The sequence below is a fragment of the Gavia stellata genome, chromosome 20 (assembly GCF_030936135.1).
Source record: "Gavia stellata isolate bGavSte3 chromosome 20, bGavSte3.hap2, whole genome shotgun sequence".
Lineage (NCBI taxonomy): Eukaryota > Metazoa > Chordata > Aves > Gaviiformes > Gaviidae > Gavia > Gavia stellata.
Window position 1 is genome coordinate 16933214 of NC_082613.1, and position 10184 is coordinate 16943397.

General features: G+C 50.5%; 1 protein-coding gene across 2 annotated transcripts; it reads left to right on the top strand.

The window, feature by feature from the left end:
- The first annotated feature begins 237 nt into the window (after positions 1–237).
- Positions 238–7494, top strand: RAB5IF (RAB5 interacting factor). Of its 2 annotated transcripts, none has more exons than XM_059827218.1 (4): positions 238–366; positions 2830–2933; positions 4938–5089; positions 5729–7494. In XM_059827218.1, exons 1-4 carry the CDS (start codon positions 238–240, stop codon positions 5770–5772), a joined length of 429 nt encoding a protein of 142 aa, XP_059683201.1. In that variant the 3' UTR covers positions 5773–7494. The 2 variants fall into 2 exon arrangements, with proteins under 2 accessions (XP_059683201.1, XP_059683203.1); XM_059827220.1 differs by having other exon boundaries at positions 4938–5067; positions 5735–7494.
- The last annotated feature ends 2690 nt before the right edge of the window (positions 7495–10184 follow it).

Sequence of the window (10184 nt, forward strand, 5' to 3'; positions counted from 1 at the left end):
GGCCCAGGCTCCGCCCACCCCGCCCCGGCCCCGCCCCCGAGCCCGACGAGCGCCGCGCTTCAGCCTGGCCCCTCTCCCCTGCCGTAGGGGGAGCGGCGCTCGCCTTTGTCACGCGTGACGCGAGACGCCGCCGCGATTGGCAGAGCGGGGGCGCGGGCGAGTGACGGTGCGCGGCGGCCGCTTCCGGGCCGGGGCCGGGGCCGGGGCCGGAGCGGAGCGGGGCGGGAGGGAAGGAGGATGAGCGGCGCGCGGCGCAGGGAGGAGCCGCCGCACGCGCAGCAGCACGCGGTGGCCAACGGCGGCGCGGCCGGGCGCGGCTCCGTGTGGGGCAAGGCGCTGCGCAGCGACTCCGCCTGGCACGACAAGGTGGGGCCGCGGCGGGGGGGCGGGCCCGGGGGGACGCCGGGGGTCTCCCGTCAGGTGCGGGCCCGGGGGTGCCTCCGCCGTCAGCCCCCGCCGCGCTCGCGGGTGGGCGGGAGCGGGTCGGGGGCCGCTCTCGCCTGGCGGTTACCGGCGCCGGTCGCTGGTGCCGCTGCCCCGGCCGGAGCGGCCGCGACCGGCCCGCCCGGCCCCGGGCCCTCACCCGCTTGTCGCCTGGCCCGGGCTGGGGGCTTTGTGGCGGGGCGGGGGGAGGCTCCGCTGGAGGGGGCTGGAAGCGGCCTCCCGCCGCGGGCGGGGCTCGGGGCTCGGCAGAGCCGCAGCCGCTGTGGGGAGCGGAGGAGGCGCGCCGGAGGGCGGGCAGGCCGCAGCAGGCACGGCGGCACCCGGCACGGCGGCTCGCGCCCCGCTGGGGCGCGTGCGAAGCTACGGCAGCGCGGGAAGGTGTCGGGAAGGGCTCCCCGCGGCTGCCGGGCGTCCTGTGCGGGACACGCGGGTGGCTTGCCAGGCCCCGGCCCGCCTCCGCCGCTCCCCGCCCTCGCAGGCCGGTAGGGCCGGTGGCCTGGCCGGGGCGGTCCGTGCCGGCCGGCTGTCGGTGAGCTGCCGGCCCCGCGGCGGGCTGGGGCTCGCAGCTCCCTGGGGGAGGCTGGGGGTGTCGTCTGGCAGGCACCCCGGGTAAAGACAGCGCCCTTGTCTAAATCCAGCCGTGACTTCCACGCCGGACAACCGGTGCGCAATGGTTTTGTGGCCTTTCTTACCCAGAGAACTTGTCCTCCAAGTAGTTCCTGAAGGTAGATGTGGCACGACTGCTGCACCGTAGCCTACAGCAGACCCAGTCCTTCCCTGCTACTTGGGCGTGGAGCCAAAGGAAACACAAGCTGCATTTATATTAAGATACCTCAGTTAAATTTGGCTTTTGACTTCAACTCTTCTACGATTAAATAAAATTTTACTTTGTGTAATTAAAAGAAAACTAGAAATATAATCTACTTTAAGAAGTCGGGGGAAAAAATATATTTGCAAGTCCAGTTGCCCTGTCAGGTCTGAAGGGAAAGGGCAGCAGCAAGAACAGGCTTGTGAGAGTTTCTCTGTTACAGTGTCACGGTGCGGGTGTGTTCTCACAGAAGAGTAATGTCGTAGCGGTTGTTTAGCCATTTGCGGTCTGCTTTGCTGTTCCTAGTCTTGCCGTCTCATATGCAAAAAGAGATTTGGTTTCTACAAAATTTCATGTGTGTGCTCAACTTGCGTGTTTTGCTTGTGCTTGTCAGCAAACCTTCCAAGTGTGAGTGAAAACGTCAGCCACAAACTTCCCAGTCTTTTTAGCGCTAGTGAAGCCTTTTTTCCTGTGCGTATCTCCAGTGTGCTGAGATGTTCCTGGTCAGCGCCTCTTCCTGCCGCTGTCCCCCAGCAGCACACCCACAAGGTGCTCTGAGCTCCTGTAGCATCCCAGGTCCTGCTGTATCCCTAGCACGGCCCAGGCACACAGCCTGGATCAGCATGGAGAAGGTGCGGACTCTGCCCTGCTTTTCCCCGGGGGATGGACATGAATCTGTGTCGCTTTTTTCTTAGCAGTTGCTGTTGCTCACAGAACTGGTAGGGCTCTCCTGTACTCGACCTCATCCCCCTCTGACAAATTGGGCAGGAATTTCAGAGTTAGCGAGGGGAGCGGTGACAGGCTGTGCCAATGTTTTGATGCAATAGGATGTGAACTGAAGGCTAAAATGGCTGAGAAATGTAATGACTGAGAGAAATGACGATATCCGACATGGATTCTAGTCTTCCACATGGAGCCAAACAGCTTTGCGCATCCTACAGTAAAATCACGAAGGCTGTTGGTGTTTGGGAGTATGCTGGGGCGATTCCATCCTCGGGGAGGCTAGCAAAAAAGATGCGAGCGGAAGTGAACTTTAAATAAAAAGTGAGTCAGCATTGTCCAGCTGCAACACTTACAGTTGTATTGGCCCTATGGACAAACGGGAATGGCCGCTTTTCTGCTGCTCTGAAAGAATGCAGATGCACTTGCAGTACGTGTGAGATACGGTTTGCGGTTTGGAGTTGGCGTGAGTACTGGCTACTGGTAGCACTTGTTTCTGGGCAGGGGAGGGCCTGGGGCACTGAGAGTGGCTATAACAGTCTTACGGCATAAACGTTTCTTTAAACTTTTATTCCAGTGAATTTTTATAGAAGTGAATCTTTAGTAAACAAGGGGACTAGATACTTGTTCACCTTTGCAGTTAGCCCATTGGAGGACAAAGCCACGTATTTAAGTTGGAGAAGTCCGGGGCACATGATGCCATAAGCTGCTTTCGTCTGCTCTGAGTACAATATCTTACACTTCGAATGGAAAACTAAGTGTTCAGTGTGTTAAATTTTCACCTGTTAATTGTATGATGCTTTAAAAGAAGGAAACATAGTAAATGCCGAAATCTTTCTTGTGCTTTATCTCCTCAGGACGAGTTTTTAGATGTGATCTACTGGTTCCGGCAGATCATTGCAGTTATTTTGGGAATCATCTGGGGAGTAGTTCCTCTGAAGGGATTCGTGGGAATAGCAGTGTAAGGTTTATTTCCTTTTCTGTCTCATGTACTTTCCCACATTTGGACTTTACTTGGTGTCTGGTTTAAAGTTGTGCTATAAACAATGGGCTAGCCAAATGCAGTCTCTGTCTGCCATGTGTCTTAAAGCCAGCATTGCATTCCAGGCTGTGATTTGTCATGAAATTCATACAAATCATAACATGTCTTCATCAGCCTCTTTCTCTCTCCTCAGCCTGAGTAATGCTTTTTACAATTATTATTTATTTTATTATTATTAAAGGGGGCAGGGGTAGAAGAAGGGAACGAGAGGTTCGATTGACTTGTGAAGTGGCCTGTTCCTGCATGTGTGAATAGGGGCTATGAGTATGGTGCCTAAGAAGTGAGGCCTATAGAGGGGAAGGTGTGGTAGTCCTTCTTTTTGAGTCAGGAGCCCTCCTCAGAGAGGAGGTTCTGTTAGTAGACAAGAGGGGCAGCTTCTCTTTGAAAAAGAAAAGGTTTCTTCAAAACGCCAAAGACTGTTGGTAACAGGCAGGCGAAGTGGCACCGTTGGCAGTGCTCCTGCAGCACTCCCAGCTTGCCGAAGTTGTTCTTTCAGCCACGGTGCGGGGGGAAGGCAGTGCCTAGAGGGGTACGTACGCATCGGATTCCCACCGAGACATGGGATTCACGTCACCTCCCAGCAGGTGTCCGAAGGCTGCAGTGAGCACTCTGAGTTATGAAATAAAAATTTGTTTGGCTCTGGCACGTGTCTGAAAGCCTCTGGAGGGACACCGGAGATGGGAAACACAGCCCTGCTCTCTAAACACCGGGTGTGGGAAGATGCTGCGCTTGCTCTGGGGAGTCTCTGTTTGCAAATGTCTCTGCCTGGTCAAGGTCTCCTAGTCAAGCTCACAACCTCGCAGCTTTTTTTAGGCAAAATTGACTTCTCATCTTGTGCTTCCTCCTGAGTGTCCTGGCTGTGGCAAGAAAGTGAAGGGAGTAGCAGCAAGTGTCTCTAAGAAAAAAAAAAGTTTGAAATTTAGGGAAAAGGGGCTGTAAAGCAGTGATGCTCCAACGGGAACTCGATAGCTACATGCAAACAGCTAAATCTCAAGTGCTCCCAGTAGCAGATGTGGAGTAGCTGAGAAGCATTGTTCTTACTTAGTCATCCATTAATTCACAAGGTACCTTCAGGCACCTAAGCCAGTCCCTGTGCTAAATGTTAATAAAAGTGATTTGGTGTACAGTGGAAAAACTAAAAGCTTCTAGAACTGCGTGCATGGTTTCTCTGTGGTATGCAGTCACACAACTGCTCACAGCTTGCTGCTAGTCACTGAACTTGTGTGTACATCTTCCCGTATTGCCCATCCTACACAGCCTTCTTACCAGGAAATGTACCTGTCCCTTCCCAGGTTGCCCCAGCCCTAAGTTGGGGTGGTGTAAAGCCAAACGTGTTTAAGGACAAACAGGAGGTTACGTTTTTTCTCTCCGTTGCAGCATAACTGTTGACACAGACTAGAGAGTGCTGAGTTGTCTCAAGTTGAACCTCAGTGCTATGGCTCTGAGGGTGCTATCGAGTCTTCTCTGGCTCTCATCTCTAAGTCACTGCGTTTGCTCATGGGACGCTAACAGGGATCTAACACTGAGCATAGGGTCTAACAGTCTTCCCTCTTAGCAGCCTTGAAATCAAGTAGCGCACATAAAGAAATTGGATTCAGTGTGAGAGCAGGGCTGCTGCTGACCTGCAGGATAGGAAAACTTGCAGGGTCTGCAGATCTGCTGATACTTCCAGCTTTTGACTTCTGTCAGTTGAGCCTTGTGAGGTGAACTTCATCCAAACCTACCATGCTATGGCAAGCTGACCTGGAGGTGCTTTTTTAAGGAAGTGCCTGAGCTGCCTGGGGAGCGTTGCGGGAACACTGTTCCTCTTCATTTCCCCTCTGCTGCGGATGAAAGACATTTCACTGCTACATTGCTGTATGACACGTTGGATACCTGCACCCTGTATCACTGAAATGACGGTTCCTAATCTTTTTCTTCCAGATTCTGCCTGATCAATGCTGGTGTTCTGTACCTCTACTTCAGTAGCTTCCAGCAGATAGATGAGGAGGAGTATGGCGGGACGTGGGAGCTAACAAAGGAAGGATTCATGACATCTTTTGCACTGTTTCTGGTAATGCCTCTTGCTTTCTTTAAGTTGATTAGTGAATTGTGTTGGTACGCTTTCTGAGGGAAAAGACCTGGAAGAAAAGCAGGTGAGGTGGTGCGCTGGTACGCTCTTGTATGTGTTAACGTCATCCGATAAGTGGAGTTGATTGCGAAAGAAAATCCCAAAATCTGATGGCTATCGGCTATGAAATACAGTATTAATGCCTGGGATTTCTCTGTAGGAAAGGATGTAGGGACAGGCAGCTATACTTCTGCATCTACCACTTAACTTTTATGTCTTCCCATCTTCTGTCCCAGACATCCTGGTGGAGTTTCATCTAGAGCTAGTTACACCCAAACTGGTGGTTTGGGTGTCTTTGGTTTTCCCTTACTCCCCTCCCCCAAGTCTCTGACTGCTCAAGTGCCCGGCGCTTGATTTGGTGGTGTTTCTAAATCGCTAGAGGGACTGTGGTGGGATTTTAATGCGGGGAGGCTAGTCACCCCAGAAGGCAAGCAAGTTGAATGCCACCATTTGTGGTGTGTGGTGATCCTAACCTCTCTCCGAGACCATCTCAAAGCTGGAATTCAGTCCCCAGTCCTCTATAATAGAGAGCAAGGCATGAGGCTTGTTTTCTGTGTCGGAACCCTCTCCAGAGGCACCAAAATAACCTTCACTTCTTTCCTCTCCACAGGTTGTTTGGATAATCTTCTATACTGCCATCCACTATGATTGACACAGTCTGCAGCTTTTGCCTGTTAAATCAGTCGTCAGTAAATCGAGAAGGTTTTAATAAATCGTAGTCTTTAGTGGACTGGTGGGAAGGTGGGGGAAGTCAAATCAACTCCCTTCTGTACCAGTGGTCTGATTAGCCTGGAAGAGCCCCAACTCTTCTGCTGGAGAAGTCCGTCTCCGTTTTATATACCCATTAATTGTTGGAACTATTAAAAAGCCATTGGAATTTTTGGAAGTGGTTCAAGACTGTTCAAATTTGGAACTTTCTGTGACTCTAGCCAGTAACTCTATCAAGCTCCTGTGTGCTGAAGGTTGAATCTGTTAATTTAATGTATGTATGCCCTTCTGTTTGAAATCTGTGATTAAATCCTGACTTGTCTTCCACTGTTGTCCTTTAGACAAACGATTTTTAAAAAGCAGTTGTAGGGTACATGGGAGGAAGGCACTGCAGCATCCGGGATATGAGTTGAGTGGCTGTCCTTAGCGTGTTTTTATAGTAATCAGATCTGATTTGATTAAACAGACTGTGTTGTTACCATTTCTAATAATTTTTGTTTTACTTGCAAATCAGTTGTCGACCAGAATTTTTAAATGGTCTTTGCCGTAGACAATTTTTTGAGCAATTTTGCTAGAAAGAATCGTGATTCATTTGGTTAACGAAGGTGTATTCAGGGGACTTGGAAACTCCGCTGCATTCTGCTAGCCTGACTACTAAGTTGCCATCTCATACCTCAGAGCTCAGTAGTCTTGAAGGACAGTCATTCTGGAGATAACCTTTTAAATGTTAAGCATTTAAATTATTTTTTTTTAAGCTCTTGAATTCAACTGCTCCTTGTTAATAAATGCAGGAGACTAAGACACAATTGAGGCAGCTATTACCTTAAATGCAGAATTACTAACTTGCAAATCAGGCAAAGTACATAGCTTCTGGTTTGTGAAGAGCTTTTTATGAGTTGATCACTTCATAGCTCAGTTCCTCCCTAGTCGTGCCCTTTTTGTGCATCAATGGGGGAGTCTCTGCTTTAAGATATTTTTAAGGACGTGTCTTTCAGAAATAGTTCTTGGGAAACACGCACAGTCCTTGTTGTTGTCAGAGGACCTTGTGGTCCTGTTGCCATGTGGTCCTTGCTTTTCTAAACAACAGCTCAGGCACCCAAAAAGACTCCTGACCTAAAGCTGCCTTATAGTGAGGAGTTGATAGTTTTAGTGTGCTCTTGCCAAAAGTCTGCATTGCTTCCTCGCTGATGGAAGCCCAACAGCCTGGTTCTCACATGTGAGTATGCAAAGCCAGGGATCTGAATCGCAAAGTGCTGAGCTAGGCCTCCAGAATCACCCACCGGTGCAGGTCTCTATTCTTACCAGGGAAAATGCTGTCTGTTCTTGGTGGAAAAAACCCACCTGGCTGTTTTAGGTCCTTGGAATGCCAAGGGAAGAGTGCAATAGCAGACAGCTTCTGCTACTTGGGAGTTGCCAATTTAAGTAAGTGATCTCAAATAACTTCTGTATTTTCTCCTCCCCATCCCCAAACTTGCTCAGTCTTTTAGTCTGATACTTTCTTTTCCTCTTCTTTCGGCTGAAAGCATTAGTTTCCCACAAGAATTGCATAGCCTGCTAGTTCTAGATCACCCTTTCCTACTGGCATCTGTTTGCATCTTAGCTGCTCACATTCATCAGTAAAATCATTGTATACTTGAAATGCTCTAATAAATGTTGCTTGGATAATCCACTGTGCAGCTTCCGTATCCTCTGGTCTTCGACGTTTTGTAAAATGGTGGGAGTGTGGGATTCCTTTAAGAGTTTGATTTTTGGTAAATATCTAAGCCAGCAGCTCTCTGAGATTCTCAGGTCTTGTGCTGCAGGCTTGAGTCCTGCACTTTTAGAAGGGGCCAGAAGCATTTGTAGTGGAAGTAGTTAGCTAATGCTTAGATCCATGCTTTAATGGGTGATTAAGCAGGTTAAGCCAAGTGTTGCCTCTGTGTAAGCTGTTCTGCTCCTTCAGCAGCTGTCCCTGGCCTGTGACACGCAATCATGTCAGAGCCACGGCTGTGTTGTAGAGTGCCCAAGCCTAGTTCAGAGCAGGACTTCAAGCACTGCTGTAAAATGCGCAGAGTGAGAGAATGCAGAGCTGGAGAGTTGCTTACCTGCCCCTTTGCTTTATTCCTTGCTTGCCTGCAGTCTCACCAGCTGAGTTTCTTGGTCTTTGCACTTCTCTACAGTTCTAGTGGCTGGAAGCTGAGGCAGAACCTGAGTTGAGGAGGATCATGGCCATGCGGAAGAGACATTGGTCTCTAGATCTCCTCAAGGCTCCTGGTAAGTAAGTTAGTGACTGCAGTTGCTGAGCTGCAAGCTTTTAATCTCTTAAGGTTTCTGTTTTAAGGGGTGCCTCAATGGCTAGAAGCAGGTATCCCCAGTGCTGATCACCAAGAGAACTAAAGCTATGGCATCTGCCCCCAAAGAAATGAGGTTAATTTTAAGAAGCTCAGGGGGATGTGGCAGCTTGTAGAACGGAGCTGAGCAACTTACAATGATGAGCACTGTATAAACAAGGGGTTTTGCAGAGAGGAGAGATTGACACAGGGATGGTCTAGCAGAGAGCATGAAGTTGAATGCTAGGAGGACAGAAGAGCAGCAGATGACAGGAGTAGGCACTGCAGTGGGGGGAGCACCTCTGTCCTCAGCAGTTTTGTTGTTGGCACAATGTTGTTCTGCACTCCCCTCTCCTTGAAGGGCAGGGGACTAAACCAATGGCTGGTGGGGGTCTGTGCTACTATGGAGCAGCAACTCAGGGAAAAAAAGGTCTTTCCTGTGCTGGAGAACTGAGTTGTGGGAGCCACAGCTGTTGGGATATGGTTCCATCAGGAGGCTGCATCCTTATGGGGTCTACAGGATGGTGCAGAGAAGAGGCTGTACTGCCTTGCAGGCTTGGTGAAGCTCACTGCTAGCTTCAGACCTGGAGGAACATAACTTTGGCTTTCAGCAAAAAGAAGCCAGTCCCTGGCGGGAAGGAGAGTGAGATATTCCCTGGCCTAACCTCGTGAGGAGAGGAGCAACTGTGTTCTGGTGTGGAACTGGCAGAGAAACGTCTTGTGGTCTTTCTTGGGCTTCAAGCATAGTACCTGTTAAAACTTCAGTGCAAGTTATTTTTGGTGCTAAAGGGAGAAGTGGCGTGGGTGCAGATGTGCTCACAGGTGTTGAGAGGTGGCTGTGCAGCTGGGCATCTTGTGTCTTGCCAATGTCAGTTGTCAGCCCCCAGCTAAAACAGCTGCTGCCTGCCGCAGGGTAGCTCTGCAGCGGTGATGGCTGAGCATGCAGCATGATGTAAATTTGTTACCTGTGGTTTTGCTCCAGCAAGGGAATGTTGGTGATGTCACTTGTCTTTAACAGTGCTTGGGATGTCCTTAAAGCGAGTGGTGCCTGTTGGGGCTGGGAGCACACCACTGCGGAGCTTCTGTCCCCTCTGTGGAGGTGTCATAATCTCCGCATTTCCCCAGCTTGATTTCCAAGCTTGCAGAGGCTGTGCTCACAGTTGCTGGGATTCAGCTGCCCACAGGTGACAGAACTGATTGGTTTTGGTTTGTCAGAAAGACAAGCGTAGTAGAGGCTGGGCTGGGGCAAGCAGGGTCTCGAAAACCCAAGAAGCAGGAAGTAGAGCTTTTTCTTCAAGCACTGTTAAGTCACACGTATATCTGACAATTGAGGACAGTGTTTGCTGAGACCTTCTGTGCCAGCAGTGTCCCTGCCCACACTTCCTAGGGTGTTCCATTTTGAGGATGTCTGTTAATGCTCTGCCGGGCAAACGGGTGGAGGAGGATGCAGTATGCACAAAGCTCCCGGCCTTGGAAGAGCTGCTTTAGAGGGGAAGGGACCACCTCTAACTGCTGGCAATGGGAAGGCTGGAGAGATGTCTGAAAATGGAGCGGGCTAAGACTAGCTTGCAAAAGCCAAACTATCCTCCCACGAGTATTTAGTTAATGACTGGCAGTGCCCATTATTCACTCAGGCTGCTGGAGGGCATTAGCAAAACCTTGCCGCTGCCACGGCAAAGGAAGGTTTACATCTCCCTGTGTTAAGAAGCATCGAGTGAGCTAGTGGAGCTGCTCACGCAGGGAAGAGCAGGGGGCATTAGCTGGCTCCTTGGAGGATGAGAAAGTAGGACATGTACCTCTCAGGTGCCTTCCCCAGAGCCAAACAGCCCAGCACTCAACACGCTCTGTCTCCCAAAACAACAGATGTCCAGGATAGATCAGGGCAGAGGATGGATTTTTCAGATCAGGCAGCCGAACAGCCAAGCACATGTGCCAAGCTGAGAGGGACGGGCGGGTGTTGTTGCAGGGGGAAGTAATTTGCACAAACCTGAAGCATTTTGTTCAGCCCAGAATGAAACAACCTCTTCCATCTTCCAGTTATTT

Coding starts and splice junctions, on each gene's coding strand:
- RAB5IF (XM_059827218.1), top strand. CDS start 238: ATGAGCGGCGCGCGGCGCAGGGAGGAGCCGCCGCACGCGCAGCAGCAC. Junction 367..2,829: donor ACTCCGCCTGGCACGACAAG/GTGGGGCCGCGG, acceptor TTATCTCCTCAG/GACGAGTTTTTAGATGTGAT. Junction 5,090..5,728: donor AATGCCTCTTGCTTTCTTTA/AGTTGATTAGTG, acceptor CTTCTTTCCTCT/CCACAGGTTGTTTGGATAAT.